The sequence below is a fragment of the Thamnophis sirtalis genome, unplaced genomic scaffold, assembly GCF_051295495.1.
Source record: "Thamnophis sirtalis isolate CommonGarterSnake01/CBP01778 unplaced genomic scaffold, rThaSir2_p1.2 scaffold_13, whole genome shotgun sequence".
In the NCBI taxonomy this organism is placed as follows: Eukaryota; Metazoa; Chordata; class Lepidosauria; order Squamata; family Natricidae; genus Thamnophis; species Thamnophis sirtalis.
In genome coordinates this window covers 33,555,374-33,573,602 of record NW_028261393.1, presented here as the reverse complement: position 1 = coordinate 33,573,602, position 18,229 = coordinate 33,555,374, and the positions used below count along the sequence as shown (strand labels likewise).

Below are 18,229 nucleotides of genomic sequence, written 5' to 3'. Positions count from 1 at the left end.
AGAAACTAAGATGGCCGCCGCTGTTGCCGGGCAGGAAAAGCTCGGGTGCCTCAGACGTGAGGAGCACCCCCAAGGCTAACTCTCCAGCAAACAGGCATACCCTTCAAGGGAACGGCCCTTTTACAACTCCCCGCCTGCAAGCTGATGCTGGATGGGCGACTCACGTGCACCGTTCTGCTTGCGACCAGCGGCAACAGAGGTAAAGGCCCGGCCCCTCTCAGCGAAATAAACCTTCATCTCTAGCTCTTTAGCCTTGAAGCAGTATTAGGATGGATTTGAAGATAGAATAGAATTGAGTGGTCAGTTTTAAGGTTGGGAAACCTCAGTCTATCTGTTCTTGGACTGGAGCTCCCCCAAAACAGTCCCTACGGGTGGACTGAGTTTTTAAACTGAACATGGAGAGGCAAAGGGAGGCATGGTCAAGAAAATCATTACTCAGTCCAAGGGCAGATAGGCTGTGTTAACCCATGCTTGGACTCTCCAAGCGGCGCACTGGAGAAAACTGAAGAATCTATGGATTTAAAGAGAGAAATTCTATTAGCAAAAGCATTGATAACACTGCTGACAATCAAAGATAAGCTGAATAAGGAAACAGAAAGAGGGCATCAAGACTATATGAGAGATCTTATAAGCAAGGAGTTGCTAAGAGAAGTCTATACAAAGCTGACCAATAAGATGATTAGAGGACTGGCACCACAAATGGCAGAAGATATGAGACTGTTTTGCTATTGGAAAGATACAGGTTGATAGATGGAAGAATATAATTTAAAACTAGTTAAACTTCATCAATGATTTAGATAAGGGAATAAATGGGGAACTCATCAAATTTGCAGATGACACCAAGCTGGCAGGAATAGCCAACACTCCAGAAGATAGGCTAAAGATACAGAAGGAACATTGTGCACTATCTAATAAAATGAAATTCAATGGTGAAAAGAGTGAGGTTCTACATTTAGGCAACAAAAACAAAATGCACAGGTGGTACCTTGTTCAACAGTAGTAACTGTGAAAGGGATCTTGGAGTCCTAGTGGACAACCATTTAAATATGAGCCAGCAGTGTGAAGCAGCTGCCAAAAAAGCCAACACAGTTCTAGGCTGCATAAACAGAGGGATAGAATCAAGATCACGTGAAGTGTTAATACCACTTTATAATGCCTTGGTAAGGCCACACTTGGAATACTGCATTCAGTTTTGATCACCACGATGTAGAAAAGATGTGGAGACTCTAGAAAGAGTGCAGAGAAGAGCAACAAAGATGATTAGGGGACTGGAGATTAAAACATATGAAGAACGGTTGCAGGAACTGGGTATGTCTAGTTTAATAGAAAGAAGGACTAGGGGAGATGTGATAGCAGTGTTCCAATATCTCAGGGGTTGCCACAAAGAAGAGGGAATCAAACTATTTTCCAAGGCACCTGAGGGTAGAACAAGCAGCAATGGGTGGAAACTAATCAAGGAGAGAAAGACCATTGGCTTACCTGAAGGGTCCTTCTCTGTGCACTGCAGGAGAGTCCAAGCATGGGTTATTACAGTCTGCTTGCCCTGGACTGAGAAGTCTTTTCCCTGGCCACACCTCCTTGCGTGGCCACGTCCTCCAGAAAAAATAGAATAGTCTAGTCCGTGAGGATGTCATAAGAAGATCAAGTTCAAGTCAGTAGATAAGGCCACCACCTATCCTGGGACAACTGGGCGGGTTGGACTCTCCCGCGGTGCACAGAGAAGGGCCCTTCAGGTAAGCCAATGGTCTTTCTCCTGTGCACCGCTTGGAGAGTCCAAGCATGGGACATACCCAAGTTACTGTCCATCGGGGCGGGCAGAGAGATGGTCCTGGGAATCATTCATGTGAACAACCTCCTGGAGTACTCTTCTGCCAAAAGCCGCCTGAGCCGAGGCAAAAACATCAAGCTTGTAATGTCTGACGAAAGGAGAAGGTGAAGACCACGCAGCCGCTCGACAGATCTCCTCAATCAAAGCCTGGGAGGCCCAGGCTGCCGAGGTGGCGGCGCTCCTTGTAGAATGGGCAGTGATGTTACGTGGAACCACCCGAGCCTGACTTTCGTAGGCGGAGGCGATGCATGCCCTCAGCCATCTTCCCACGGTGGCGGAGGAGACTTTCTTGCCCAGGGAACCAGGCTGAAAGGATATGAACAAGGCCTCGGACTGCCGAAAATCTGAGGTTCGGTGAATGTAGGCCTTCAGGGCTCGCTGAACGTCCAGTGTGTGCCATGAGCGCTCATGCGCGTGGGAACAGCACGGGCAGAAGCTTGGCAAGATGACTTCTTGCGCTCTATGAAAACAGGTGTTAACCTTCGGGATGAAGGATGGATCAAGTTGCAAGACGACCCTGTCGGGATGAACGATGCAAAGGTCCTGACGCACCGACAAGGCCGCCAGCTCGGAAATACGGCAAGCGGAGGTGATGGCTATCAGGAAGGCCGTCTTCAGTGTGAGATGGCGAAGAGAGATGGAACGTTGGGGCTCGAAAGGTGGAGTGGTGAGCGCCTGGAACACCACAGACAGCTTCCAGGTGGGATATCGATGGATGGTGGGCAAGCGTAGATTTGAGGCGCCCTTCAGGAAAACGCGTACTCTAGGGATCTTGCTGAGAGGCAGGGAAGGATCCCCGGTCCAGATAGTAGATAAAGCTGCCACCTGGCGTCGCAACATATTGGGGGACAACCCTTTCTCAAGGCCCCCTTGCAAGAAGTCCAAAACGCGGCCCACGGGTGCAGTAGCAGGATCCAACAGACGGTCCTCACACCATCTGGCAAAGAAGGCCCACGTGGCATCGTAAATTCTCATCGTGGAAGGACGCCGAGCAGCTTGCATGGTGCGTACCACTTCCTCTGAGAAATCCTCGTTCCTCAGCAGGTCCCCCTCAAGTGCCAGACGGCCAACTGCAACCACTGGGGGTCCGGATGGACAACGGCCCCCTGGCGAAGGGAGACCTGACTCGGAGGGATCCGCCACGGAGGGGACACCGACAGGCTGACCAGGTCAGCGAACCACGATCTCCGGGGCCAATGAGGAGCCACGAGAATCACCATCGCCTCCTCCGCCATGATTTTGGAGATGACTTGCGGCAGAAGAGGAAGCGGAGGGAAGGCGTAGAGCAGGCCCCGGGGCCAGCGGCACCGCAAAGCATCCGTCCCTTCCTCCCCTGGGGTCCGGAATCGGGAGAGGAACCTCTTCAGTTGGGCGTTCTCCCTGGTGGCGAAGAGGTCCATCAGGGGCAGACCGAATTTGTAGGTCAGGCAACGGAAGAGGGCCAGGTCTAGTTGCCACTCAGCAGGGTCGATGGTAGTCCTGCTGAGCCAGTCCATGCGGGTGTTGTCTACGCCCGAGATGTGATCTGAGCGGATGGACTCCAGATGGCGCTCCGCCCAGCGGCCAAGAGCTTCTGCTTCCGCCATCAGGCGCTTGGATCTGGTGCCACCCTGGCGATTGATGTGCGCTTTGGTGGCCACGTTGTCCATCATCAGGAGGATGTGCCGTCAACGAACCATCAGATGGAAGTGACGGAGGGCCAACCTCGCCACTCTCAGCTCCAGGAGGTTGATGCTGCAGCGGGATTCCGACACGGACCACTTTCCTTGAACCACGAGGTGGCCCAGGTGCGCTCCCCAGCCGGAGAGACTGGCGTCGGTGGTGACGACCACCCTGTCGGGCTCCCTGAAGAGGTGACCTTCGAGTATCGCAGGCGACATCCACCATCGGAGGGACCTCTTCACAGTTGGAGGGACGGTGATCAGCATGCTCGAGTTGCTCCTGTTGGCCCTCTGGTGGGGCAGAAGTAGCCACTGCAGAGCTCTTGAGTGTAGCCTGGCCCAGGGAACAATCGACAGGCACGAGATCATCTTCCCCAGTAACTGTGACAAGAGAACCACCTGAGTCTGCCTTGCACGGATCACCTTGTGTGTCAAGGAACTGAGAGCCTCTACCCTGTCTGGGGATAGGAACACCCTGCAAGAGGAGGAATCTATCACTGCCCCCAAGTGGTTGATTCTGGTGGAAGGGGAAAGGTGACTCTTCTCCAGGTTTAGAGAGAAGCCGCAGTTCCTGAGGGTCCTCATGGTGATGTGTAGATCCCGCACCGCCTGCGGCCTGGATGACGATTGGATGAGGATGTTGTCCAGGTAGCACTGGAGCCGTATGGGTCTGCGCCGAAGGTGTGCTGCCACTACCGCCAGAACCTTCATGAAGGTCCTGGGGGCCGACGACAGGCCGAATGGAAGGGCCCTGTATTGGAAATGTCGGCCAGCATAAAAGAATCATAGAAACCTCCTGTGCTGCGGACGGATGGAGATATGGAGATACGCCTCCTTTAGATCTATAGATGTCAGGAAGTCCCCCTGGCAGATCCCCGCCAGGATGGACTAGAGGGACTGCATCTTGAACCTCCGGTAGGCAATGAACCAATTGAGGTTCTTGAGGTCCAAGATGACCCTCCACCCCCACCCCCGATGGCAGTAATGAAATTTGAGGATAAATTTCAAAAAATTGAAGATAAATATGAACAAAGTAATAAGAAAATTGTTGATATTGACAGCAAATTGAGCGTGGTTGGAAATGACAGAAGTGGAGTGTTGAAAGGCGACATTAACGAATTGGAACTCTATCTCATACTTCAAACCATGGAAGAAGAAAAAGGTGAAAATCTGGCAGAAACAATGAGAGAAATTCTGGCAGAAGCATCGGTGATAACTAAAGGCAAGCTGATGGAAGGAACAGATGGAGGGTTTCGAGTCTTTACAAGATATGCAATGAACAACAAGGTGCCAAGAGAAGTCCAAATAAGATTTATCAAGAAAACAATTAGCATACAAATACTACAAATGGCAAGCGATATAGGATTGCACTACTGCTGGAAGGACACAGGATGATGAAATGAAATGTTATAATAAAAATTAAGTTAAACTTAGTTAAATTTAGGGTATTATGTATTTAAAAAGGTAATAATTGTTATAGTCAACTAAATGATTAATAATGATAATAATGCATATATATATACACTAAATTGATAGTATGAATTTTTACATAAATTGTAACTATGGAGAGGATGCCGAAAGCTTTGTTATAAAAGATAAATAACTCTATATAGAATAGAATATAAAGATGTAATACTATCGGAGGATTTCAGGATGATGTAATGAAATGCCAAAATATAAATTTATTTTAAATTTAGAATACTTTACATAAAAAGAATGTAATAATCAGTTATAGTCAAATGAATGTTTAATAATCATAATAATTGTATACATATATATTAGATTGATGATATGAGACTTTATGTAAATTGCAAGTGAAGACTATTGTGAGGAAGCACAAACATTTTGTAACTAATCGACACACTGTAAGTAATTGGAGAAGGGTTTTTATACTTTGTGTATGTTTATTTTTGTTTGTTTTATATTTGTTTAAAAATAAAAACTTTTATTTAAAAAAAATTGGGAAGTCTTTGTTTAGCCATTTCTTTCATGGGAGACGAGTTTTTTTACAGGAAATGTGAGGTTGCTCTGGTCATGTGTAGGAAGTCGTAAAGCCAAGGGGACTGAGCTGGAGTTTGGCATGTTCCTTGATTCAGAAGAGACTGGGGTAAGGGTCCAACATGTCAAAATGGAAGCCACAAGTCCATGGCCAAAGCCTGACCCTTATGCACATTTCTGCCATTTCAAAAAAGGAAACACTCAAAACCTTTTATTTCACCCTAAAAGGAACTTAATTTTTTTCCCAGAAACTGATAAAGATCCCACAACAAAATGAACTTGCTAGAGGAAATAAAGAGATAACAGCAATCAAGCTTTGCAAAGAAACTCAATTAAGAGATTTGTCCCTCCACACTACTTCCAAACACAGGGAAAATCAATCAATCAATCATCTGCTTTCAGTTAATGTCAAGAAAGACAACATTCACTACTAGATTAGAAAGGAAGCAATTCACAACGGAAGAAAGAAACAGCAAACATCTTACTTTGAGTTTAGTGCAAAAAAAATACATTTAGTCATCTGTTTTTTTCTCTCTCTCTCATGGAGAAGAATGTTGGCCAGGTAGAAATTCATAGAGTGACCCAACAACTGTTCTATGGACCACAACTGGTTGGAACCAACAGAGGAGCTGGCACCTGGTGTAATGGCTCCTCTCCTAACTTGAGAAAGTAAAGACTCTTGAAACGGAACCTTTCAAAAGGAACCTTTAATCAAGCAGGATGGAAACCATTAGAAGCAAAGCAGCATCTGAAAACCTTTAGGCCATGCAAATGGGATTAAGCTGATAATGACCCCTCCCCTTTGTCCGAATGCAGATTCTGACCAATACACAAGTGTGAAGATGCTTTCTTAACTCTTCTGCCCTGGGAGTCAATAAAGCACACGTTCCTATGGCCATCTCTAGTTAGACATCAAAGTTATATATCCTACATGGCTACCATAAACATCCCTCCAGAGATGTTGGGACCTTCAGTTTCCCGGTGACAGGAAAACAGTTGTAAAGTTGTAAAACTCAGTTGTTTCAGATGTAGCTAATGATTTAACTCCGAGGCTTCCCTCCTCCCAATTGAATGGCAGTATCACTTTTAGGGATCTGACACCTGTTCTGATGAAGTATGGAAATCGTTGAATAGACTGTGCACAGATACAGCAAGATCCAAAGGCACTGAAAAAATGGGGCTATCCAGTGACTTCTGCCCTTTGTGATTGTGGTGACATGCAGACAATACATATGTATACCTACCCTTTGTGTCTTGATCAGTGCACACTTGAGGATCTCATGACACCGTGTCAGAATGCAATTAATGTTGCTAGTTTCTGGGCAAGATCTGTTAAATTTGTACTTATTTTAAATGTTGCATTTTAAATTTTAAATGTTATGTTATACAGCATGCCTTATTTTAATTCTGATGTTTCTGACATGAATAGACAAACAAATTGTTCTATAAACAAAAATGGAAAAATTCTTTAATTCCCATAATGGATGACCAGCCGGGAAAAATGATATAATTAGCAAAGATGGCTAAATTGACTGACTGCCATAATTACAGAAAAAGAATACAGCTAACTTTGTTTCCACTTAGAAACCACTTCTGAACTTTGTGCTTGAGGTAGAAAAAAAAAGCCCATTGATTTTGGATTTTGCTGATTAGAAAGGTTTGTTGTTATAGAAATGGCTGGTATATCTAAGCATGTAAAAGTAAAAAGCTGAGGCTGTAGTGTTATTATCTTATTCCACTGCGCTAAAGAATAAGAAGTCAGCGCTTTTCTTCCCCCCCCCTATTTATTGGGGGCAATACGTTGATTTGTAAACTGCTTAGAGAGTGCTATAAAGCACTATGAAGAGGTATAAAAGTCTAAGCACTATCACCATTGTTATTTTCCCACTATTTTCATTTTTCTTTGTACCGTGGTACCTAGGTACTCGACTGCTCGAGGAGTATCTGTAATGGCAATGATCAAGACACCACTATATTTTATATTTTGATAAACTAATTTTAAAAAATGGAAAAAAGAGTGAACCAACAACGTGTAAGGACTACACTTCTGGTCATTACAACTCAGTGTGTGATGTGATCTTCATTTCCTAAACTCAATGGAGACAATCCTGCACTGCTGCTCATGACTCAGTGGAGAAGCACCAATTCAAGTACTTCTAATGTCCAGTCACTTAACAACCACTCCAGGTTATGACTGATCTGAAAAAGGAAGCTTACAACCCAAAGTTCCCATAGTCAGGCACCTTCTGCAATCACCCGATTTTAATTTCAGATGCTCCGCAACAGGGCCACTGTCAGCCTCTTGGTTGCTGAAGGAGGCCAGCTTGACAGCCACATTTGCAACAGTTTGCAGCATCCCAGAATCCCATGACAACATTTTACCAAAAATTTGCTGGTTTTTAGCAAAACGGCATCCATAGCAAACCATTGGTTTGCTTAATGACTGCAGCATTTGCTTTAAGTAATCACTTAATGACCTTCACACCAAAAAAAATGATGCAAAATTGGGTCGTATGACTGACCCATTTCACAACCATCACAACATTCAACCATAATGGGAAGACCCCACTACGGTCGTATATCAAGGTCCACCTGTATGTTGGACCAATGTGGTTATTTGGGAAATCGTTCTTGGAACTGGCTCCAAGGAAAAACATGCCTCGGATTCAATTGAACTGGCCATTGGCAACGTTGACACAGAATTGAGTAGGATGGGCACAGCTTAAAGCTGGGTGGAGGGTTTCTAAGAAGTGGGCTTCCAGCCTGTCATCCAGACATCCCAAAATAGCAACATTGCTTAGAAGAGGTGGAGTCAGCCCCAAAGTTGGCTGAACTGTGACCATTTTCTTTTTATGTAGTTGCTAGAGAAAGTTTTTTCTCACGGCTTCAGAGCTGGCACAGCCTGGTATGGAGGGGCTAAGGAGGGGGTGAGTAGAGATTAGCTGCAGTCTTGTAGTCTAAAAAAAAAAATTTCCCCTGGGAATCAAGCACGTCCGTGCAGGTGTCTGCAGGGTGGAGCTAAGGTCATCCTGCACTGGACTGTATGCTGATTGGACCATGTGAGTGAGACTTTGGGAGGGGAAATAATGAAGTCTTACTTTTAATTAAGGGGGAAAATTGGCACCAAATTAGAGCCAGTTTTCCACCAGGATGTTGCCTGTTTGATGTGTCCTAATAAAATGTTCTTTAAGGAAATTGCCTGCCTCGGAGTTCTTATTGAATGGGACTTATTATTTGGAACCCTGGCAAGGTGGTAGATAGAGGTAGACCCAATCACAGAATTTCCTATCAACCTGCCACTGGGTTGGAAAGAACTGTGAGAGGGATCTTGACAATCACTTAAATATAAGCTGTGTGCGGCAGCAGCCAAAAAAGCCAATGCAATTCTAGGCTGCATTAATTGAGGGATAGAATCAAGATCACATGAAGTTCTAGTACCAATTTACAAAGCCTTAGTAAGACTACTCTTGGAATACTGCATCCAGTTCTGGTCACTACAACATAAAAAAGATTTTGAGACTCTGGAAAGAATGCAGAGAAGAGCAACAACAATGATTAGGGGGTTGAAGGGTAAAAGATATGAAGAACGGTTACAAGTATTGGGTATGTCTAGAATGAAAAACAAGGGGACAAGCCTCCTCTAATCCTAGAAGTTGAAAACATTCCTTTCTTCTCCCCAAAGCCCAGGACTTCACTCAGAGGAATCATTCAGGTTTTATTTATCTATCTGCCGTACCAGCAGGATTGAGAATGTGTTAACATTTCACCAATGAAAGAGTGTGCATAAAAACACACAAACCAGGCAAACTATTTCCTCTCTGCCGGAAATCCTAGATTCAATTTAAGACTTTTGATTCTTTGTGTGGCAAGCCAGGTCCCCATTCTTCTCTTTGTGGAAATATTTTCTACTACAAAGAATTGAATAATGCAATCAACTCTTTGGCTGACTAATGGAAGGCAGCACTACATAAAATTGGTTTGTATCCAGCTCTCTTACATAATTGTACAGACGTAGTCCAGACATGGCCTCAAGCTATTAACAGGGCTGACTGAATTGTAGTGGTTGGGTGAATTCAATCAACAAAAATAACCCAAATGTGGGATTCATCAACCCTGGCTAAAGTAATCATAATGGAGCACCTTGTATGAACTTTTCCCCTGTGTGAACCTAACCATGGAAAAACATTTCTTTGCCTTCATCTCATCTCCAGACCATCAACAAGACAGACTTCGTTCTCTTTAATCATTCCAGTATTAAAGACACTTTTTGCCTCATATTTGATGCTGTCCAAAGACAATTTCAAAATTGAGAAATGTTGTTAGGTTTGGCAGCTGGGGGAACTCAGCGACTACGAGAACCAAGGAAGGACAATGACCAACAATTATATTTCATGTTACTATGGCTTCCTTCTAACTCAGTGTTTCCCAACTGGGAAATTCTGGGAGTTGACGTTCACACATCTTCCAGTTGGGCAACTTAGTTCTAACTTAAGGATGAGTGAAGACCACTTGGCCAAGCAAGGATGATGAGTTGCAAAAATAAATTCAAATGTATTATGGAGCAGGACTTCATTGATGAACCAAGACCAAATTCAAACATCAGCGTCTATGGAGAGTCTCAATCATCCAGGTCATGGTTTTCCCAAAGGTGATTTCCCAAAGGCAACTGAACTGTTTTGGTTTTTTCCCTTGAAAATATTCTGAAAAAGCTTCTTGGATTTGAAGTGAAACATTTTCAAGGAAAAGGTAAGAAAGTCCAGTTGCCTTTTGAAAAAGCACCTTTTGAGACAACTATGTCTCAATCAGGCATGATTGATAGAGAATCACCACAGACAATTGTTAAACAAAGTTATTAAGTCGAATTCTATGGAGACTCTCAGTCATCCAGGCCACGGTTGTCCCAAATGTTCTTTTCCAGAAGACAACTGAACTTTCTTGTTTTTTTCTTTGAAAATGTTTTGCCTCTCATCCAAGAAGCTTCTTCGGTTCTGAAAAAAAAATTGGATAAGAAGCAAAATGTTTTCAAAGAAAAAAACCAAGAAAGACCAGTAGCCTTCTGGAAAAGAGCCTTTGGTTCAAATATCAACAGTAGAGACTGAAATAAAGAAGAGGTGTTCCTGAAGAACCTCTTGGCATTAAAACTCTTAACTCGGTTAGGCATCAGGGGTTAAATGACTTTGGGCTGAAAACTAAGGGCAGAGCCTTCATATACCAAAATGAGGGGCAGAAAATCTGCTTCTCTAATTCCAAAAAAAATCCACATTTAACAGGCAACCTGCAGAGGGCACTTCAAGACCACAGTGAAAGAAAGAAGTTCTGCAACTGGTGGACCACTTGTTGCTATTATGGGATGCAGGAAAAAGCAAAGCCAGAAAATATCCGCACAGCTAAATATAAACAATGGCAAATGAGGTTTTCATTTTTTTAAAGTCCGTATTATCAATGGGAGGACTACGATACCGTCTGCTAGTGCAGTCAAGAATTTTAGCACTTCACTTATTGCGGCCAGTGGCTGTGCTTGAAGTGGGTTCCTTGAGTCAGTTTTTCCAAGCTTTCTTGGGAGGGGAAAATGGAAATACACTGATTTTTTTTCCAGTGTCAGAAAAAATCACACTATAAACTACAGATAGTTCTTGATTTACAACAGTTCAATTAGTGACAATTCAAAATTACAATGGCACTGAAAAGAGACTTATGACCATTTTTCACACTTACGACCATTGTAGCATCTCTATGATCTTGTGATTAAAATTCCGGTGCTTGGCAACTGTCTCATATTTAAGACGTTTGTCCTGCGCTCATAAGATTCCCTTTTACGACTTCCTGACAAGCAAAGTCAGTGAGGAATCAGATTCACTTAACAACTGCAATGATTCATTTAACAATTGTAGCAGGGAAGGTCATAAAATGACAACATTTACTTAACAGTCTCACTTAGCAACAGAAAGTTTGGGCTCAATTGTGGTCATACATTGAGGACTACCTCCATTAGACAACCTCTGGAGTGGAGGAAGAAACCTGCTATAAATACTAGAACCCGGACATTAAGAAAAAAAATCATAAAAAACATAAATCTGTGAGTTCCAAGAAAGCAGTCCAAGAAATGCTCCCGTGTGAAATCCCTCTTCATAGATCAGTTTGATATCAAACTCACTCCAGCAATGGCTTCTCCATTTCACCACTTCATTTTGTGGGCTGGGGAATTCTGGGAATGGAGGTCCAGCCAAGGTTGTAAAACACTGCACTACTGGTAGTCCTTGACATGACCACAATTGAGACCAGAATTTCCACGGTTAAGCAAAGCAGTTGTTAAGTGAGACCTGCCTGATTTTAACACCTTTTTGCAATGGTTGTTAAGTGAATCAGGTGGCTGTTATGCAAATCTGGCTTTGCTCGTCAGAAGGTGGTTAGGAAGGTGGCCAATGGTCATCACAGGGCAATGCAACCACTGGAAATGCATCGCCAGTTGCTGAGCGCCTGGATTCTGATTATGTGACCAGTGATGAAATCTAAAAAAAATGACTACTGGTTCTGTGGGAGGGGCTTGGTGGCGTCATGTGACTATGTAGTCATGTGACGGGGGTGTCTAGTGCCAGGTTTATACGCCTTTCTTCCTCTCTTTTTTCCCTCCCTCCCTCCCTCCCTCTTTCTTTCTTTCTTCTTTCTTTCTTTCTTTCTTTCTGTCTCTGTTTCTCTTTTTCTTTCTTTCTTTCCTTTTTTCTTTCTCAGCACGCCACACCCTGTTTTTGGCCTAGCAGGCTTCAGGAAGCCTCCTAGGATCAAAAATGGACCCACCCACCCCGTTTTTGGCTGTGCAACATGAAATCATTGAAACTTTTTTTAAAAAAACTATTTTTTAGCATTTCTTACTACGGGTTCTGCAAACCAGTAGTATTTTTTGCTACCAGTTCAGGTGAACCAGCCTAAATTGGTAGCATTTCACCCCTGAACCATGGGGCTGCAATGGTTGTAAGTCCCTTTTCCAGTATCATCGTAAGATCAGTCACTACAAAAATGGTTGTAAATTAAAGACTGCCCGCATAGCTTCATTTAACAGTTAAGAGAAAGTAGTTAGAACTGATCATCAGACCGAACAGGAAATCTTACCTTTCCATTATTTAACTCATTGAGGGAGACGATTGTACATAAGCTCATCTGGATAGGGTAATAAACATTTCTGCACTTAAAATGTTCAGATTCTTGGGATTTCCACGGCTGCCGTAGCAGAAAAATGCCACCATTTGCTCTGATAGAAGAAGGTTCTTGGTCTAGGACCTGCTGACTGTGGCATGAGCAGGCTAGTGGTGTGCAGGGATTGCGAATGTCCTCCAAAATACTTCCTAAACTCCGAGTTTCTGCGGAGGAACCTACTAAAACCCCAACATTTGGCAGAGTCCTTGCACACCCTGGGTTATCTCCTTGCACACAGGCATGGTGATGGTTTTCTCCTAGAACCCCCTTGGACATCTGGTTATCTATTAATCCCTCCTCCAAATCTGGAGTATCTGCTACACTTGTGAGAGCATTAAAATCCTCGGCAGAAGTACACACCACTTTGATATCCATTTCACTATCACACCATTCTTCACAATTCAAAGAAGAATCCTTTTCCAGGCCTGCAATGTCCATTTCGGCCTTCGTCAGATCTTGAGACCTTAACTCTTCCGTATCCAAGCTCTGGGAATCTGCTGAAACCGCAAAAGAGGACCGGGTATTCTCCGGGTTCCAAGGGGGCAAAATCCAGGGATCTCCTGGAGCAGAACCTGGGTCCTCATCACTTAATTTGTTAGCAAGAATCTCCTGCTTCTGTAGCAGTTCCGCATGTAAGCCACGTCCATTGAGAATCAGGCCATCGTTTGGACGTTCTGAGTGGGGAAAAGATGGCATACTTTTCCTAAGAGGGGAACAAGGTCTTTCATTGCTGTGGGCTTTCAAGGCTTCATGAGACATCTTACCATTGGTATCTCCTTGGAGTGGAGCTTGACCAGCTGAGATTTTGGAACTAGGGTGATCCCACATCTCAGAATCAGGTGTCAGTCTAGTTAATGAGAAATTGTTAGCATTGTCATTTGCAATTATCAAAGGTTGCCTTCGATGAGATCGCTCCAGCCTTTGCTGGGCACAGTTGGAGACTTTTTGTGGTTCATCCTGAGAAAATGTCTTGGAAGATCCCCGCCATTTCCTAGCTGCCCCAGCCATGCTATTAAAAAACCTAAGGACACCACCAAAATGACTTCCCTTCCCTCCATGGCCAGGCTTTTTAGTCTGGCTAATGTCATCTTTGCATCCTGCAGTGAAAGCAAGATAAGGAGGAGGACTCTCCATTGCATTTTTCAAACTCTGAAAACCCAGTTCTGCAGTGGGGTTCTCCAGCTTGGAACAGTCCTTGCCTGTCAACGAAACCCCCTTTAGATATCCCCAGACATCCGAACTTCTTCCTTTCTTATTCTCAGGAGCTACCGGAGCATCTTTTGTTTGAGAATGTCCTTCAGCATCCCTAGACTCTGGAGTTTTTTCAAACTCGGGGGCCCCATTTTTCTGAGCCAACATGTTGTAACAATAATTATCAGCATTGCTACTACTGACTCCCAACTCTAGCCCCCTGTGCCATTTGCTTTCACTGGATTCAATATCCAACATACAGCTATTTAGTTCAATATCTTCAAATGAAGAATCCAAGTCCTCAATGAAGCCAGCATAGGAGTGACGGTAAGGCCGTTGGCTGTCACTGAGCTTTCTAATCCTATGGAGTGCTTTTTGATCTAGATCTTCTTGAGTTTCCACTGAGATGATGATAGCCTTTGCTTTGGATGTATTTCTAGATAGACTAGAATTCCGTAGCTTCTTATAGGATCTCACTCTTTCCATGAAAGACATCTTACGAGTCTGCTCCATGATCTCCACATGGTCTCCAAGGAATATCATGGATTGGGGCCGTTTGGGATTCATGGAGGATCCTTTCTTGCGGCCAACAAAATTCCAAATCCAACTGCCCCTGGCCTTCTTCTTATTCTTACCCTCATCCTCTTTGCCAGGATCACCAATGGCACCTGGATTAGGATACACCTGTTCGGTGCATCTTTCTTTTGGGTTGGCTTGAAAATTCTTGGTTCCATATCCATTTGGAACTGGGGCAGAGCAATCATGTTGGCAATGGTCAATATGTTCCATACTTCTAATGGTAACACCCAGGTCCAAACGTCAGGCCTCCATAGTCATGAACCTGAGGAGAAAACAGAAAACAATCCAGTTAAGTTTTCTGCCTTGAAACATAAGATATATAAAAAAGGAAAGTTCCATGTCCAAAAATAGTCTAACAGCTGAATCCCTACTTCACCAATAGCAAAGGTTCATTTGGTTCATTAGATTCATGAACCAGAATTCATGAGATCCTCAGCAAACTACTACTTCCTTCCTGAATTAATATTTCACAGATACTTGCTTAAGGAATCAGGACATACTTCCATCCGTCTAAACAAGCAGAATTTGATGGAAAGAAAAAGGAACCAGCATTGACCAATGATATATAACTTCTATCAGGTGAGAAAGTCATGATTTTTGCTTTCACTACATTACACTAAAGAGTATACTTTTCCTTAGCAAATAGCAGCTGCTGAATCTAAAACTTAGAGTTCTCACTTCCAGCACAAATGAACTGGCTCAAATTATCATAATTTTTGATATTTGATGCAAAGACTAAGCTCTCTGGAAAAGGCTCTGATGCTAGGAAAGGTGGAACAAAGGAAGGACAACCAACAGCAAGGTGGAAGGATTCATTACAGGAGCACTAGAAGCACCCTCGGGAGACCTGAAGAACCGGATTAGGAGAAGTCGTTATGGTGAAAGTCCATCTACATGGTTACTAAGAATTGGCACTGATTTGATGGTACCAATCATTGATTGATTGTATTTGTCGGGGATGCGGCGGCTCAGTGGCTAAGATGCTGAGTTTGTCGATCAAAAGGTCAGCAGTTTGAATCCCTAGCGCCATGTAATGGAGTGAGCTCCCATTACTTGTCCCAGCTTCTGTCAACCTAGCAATTCAAAAGCATGTAAAAATGCAAGTAGAAAAATAGGAACCACCTTTGGGCGGGAAGGTAACAGCGTTCCGTGCGCTTTCGGTGTTTAGTCATGCCGACCACATGACCACAAAGATGTCTTCAGACAGCGCTGGCTCTTCGGCTTTGAAATGGAAATGAGTACTGCCCCCTAGAGTTGGGAACAGCTAGCACATATGTGCGAGGGAAACCTTTACCTTTACAATTAATCATATAGAGGAACAAGAAATAAATATCTTCTGTTATTTCCAAGCTTTGAAATAATTGTAACAGCTCTATTTTCTTCACTTTCTCTGAAAAGAAGGATTAGAGAAGCACTGTTCCAATATTTGAGAGACTCCTACCAAGACAAGGAGTTATTTTGGCTATTTTCCAAAGAATCAGAAAGCAAGACAAGAAACAATGGATGGAAACAAACTAAAGAGAGAAGCAACGTAGAACAACTAACGAGAAATTTCCTAACAGTGAGAGCAATCAACCAATGGAATAGTTTGCCTACAGAATTTGTGGTGCTCCATCACTGGAGGCTTTCAAAAGGAGACTAGACAATCATTTATCTGAAATGGTATAGGATCTTCTGCTCAAGCAGGGGCTTAGACTAGAAGACCTCCAAGGTCTCTTTCAATTCTATTATTCTACGTTCACTCCACTGTCTTGTTCCTCCAACTTCTCTCAATGTGTTCCTGACTAGCTGGTCTGGTTGGTTTTGGAAGTTTTATTCCCTAATTTGTCAGAAGTTATTGTGCTTCTATTTATTATTTTAAATCGTGTTCGAGTTTCGAGTTTAATAAATTTATATGCCGCCCAATCCCGAAGGACTCCGGGCGGCTTACATAAAAAAACAATAAAAGGAATATTAAAAAGTTTAAAAAGTAGGAGACAAAACAAGTTAAAAAAGATACAACATGCACTCAGCCTTAATGGGGCTGGACCTCATTCAAGAGGTCAACAGCCCCAGGCCCGCCGGAAAAGCCAGGTCTTAATGGCTTTGCGGAAGTCCGCGAGAGTGGGGAGGGTCTGGATCTCTGGGGGTAGATCGTTCCATAGGGCCAGGGCAGCCACAGAGAAGGCCCTCCCTCAAGGAGCCGCCAAACGACATTGTCTAGTTGACGGCACCCAGAGAAGGCCCACCCTGTGGGATCTTATCGGACCCAGGGAGGTGTGTGGCAGAAAACGGTCCCATAGATATCCAGGTCCTAGACCATGCAGGTCTAGGTGATAACCAGCACCTTGAAGCACATTCGGAGGCCGATCGGAAGCCAGTGCAGCTCGCGGAGGATAGGTGTAACATGGGTGTATCTTGATACACCCAATATCGCTTGCGCGGCTGCATTCTGGACCAGTTGTAGCCTCCGAACGTTTTTCAAGGGCAGCCCCATGTAGAGGGCATTACAGTAGTCACGTCTTGAGGTGACGAGGGCATGAGTGACCATTTGAAGTGCCTCCCGGTCCAGGTAGTGCTGCAACTGGTGCACCAGGCGAACCTGGGCAAAAGCTCCCCTGGTCACAGCTGACAAATGATGTTCTAGTGTCAGCTGTGGGTCCAGGAGGACACCCAAGTTGCAGGCCCTCTCTGAGGGGAGTAAGTTTTCACCCCCCAGGGTTAAAGTTGGAATGTCTGGACTGTCCTTGGGGGGCAACATCCATAGCCACTCGGTCTTGTCAGGGTTGAGTGCAAGCTTGTTCATTCCCATCCAGACCCTAACAGCTTCCAGGCACTGGCACATAACTTCCACCGCTTCACTGTGTTGGCACGGGGCGGACAGATACAACTGGGTATCATCCGCATACTGATGGTATTTAATCCCGTGCCAGCGAATGATCTCACCCAGCAGCTTCATGTAGATATTAAATAGGAGGGGGGACAGGACCGAGCCCTGTGGCACCCCATATTCAAGGGGCCTAGTGGTCGACCGCTGTCCTCCGACCAACACCGACTGCGACCTGCCAGAGAGGTAAGAGGAGAACCACCGCAGAACGGTGCCTCCCACTCCCACCTCTTCTAGCCGTCGCAGAAGGATACCATGGTCGATGATATTGAAGGCCGCTGAGAGGTCAAGGAGCACCAGGATAGAGGAATGTCCCCTATCCCTGGCTCGCCAGAGATCATCGGTCAGCGTGACCAAAGCGGTTTTGGTGCAGTAGCCAGGCCTGAAACCAGACTGAAAGGGATCTAGATAATCCGCTTCATCCAAGGTCCGTCGGAGTTGGAAGGCCACCACCTTCTCAACAACCTTCCCTAGAAAAGGGAGGTTGGAGATTGGACGGTAGTTTTTAAGGACAGCTGGGTCCAGAGAAGGCTTCTTAAGGAGGAGTCTCACCACCGCCTCCTTCAGAGGCTGCGGGAAAGATCCCTCCTGAAGCGAGGTGTTCACAATTCTCTGGAGCCAGCCTCGTGTCACCTCCCTGCTGGTCGAAACCAACCAGGAGGGACACGGGTCCAGCAAACAGGGGGCGGCACTCATCGCTCCCATGGCCTTGTCCACTTCATCAGGAGTGACAGGCTGGAACTCACTCCACAAAATTTGATCAAGACCCTCCCTCGGCATCTCTATTGGCACTGTCCAAATGGAGTCTAGGTCCGTCCAAATCTGAGTGACTTTGTCTAACAGAAACTGGGCAAATTCCTCAGCTCTTCCCTGCAAGGGTTCCCCCGCATCTCTTCCTTTCAGGAGGGAGCGGGT

The 18,229-nt window shown here is 44.7% G+C and overlaps 1 protein-coding gene across 2 annotated transcripts in view; it reads right to left on the bottom strand.

The window, feature by feature from the left end:
- The window catches only part of ARHGEF9 (Cdc42 guanine nucleotide exchange factor 9), a 334,089-nt gene extending 319,391 nt beyond the window's left edge, over nt 1–14,698 (bottom strand). The window contains exon 1 of one of the 2 annotated variants that reach the window (XM_087728130.1): nt 12,595–14,698. In XM_087728130.1, coding sequence (XP_087584256.1) covers nt 12,595–14,658 — 2,064 coding nt within the window. In that variant the 5' untranslated portion in view covers nt 14,659–14,698. The remainder of the gene's footprint in view (nt 1–12,594) is intronic. The other variant, XM_087728131.1, reaches the window with a different exon arrangement.
- Between the last annotated feature and the right edge of the window lie 3,531 nt (nt 14,699–18,229).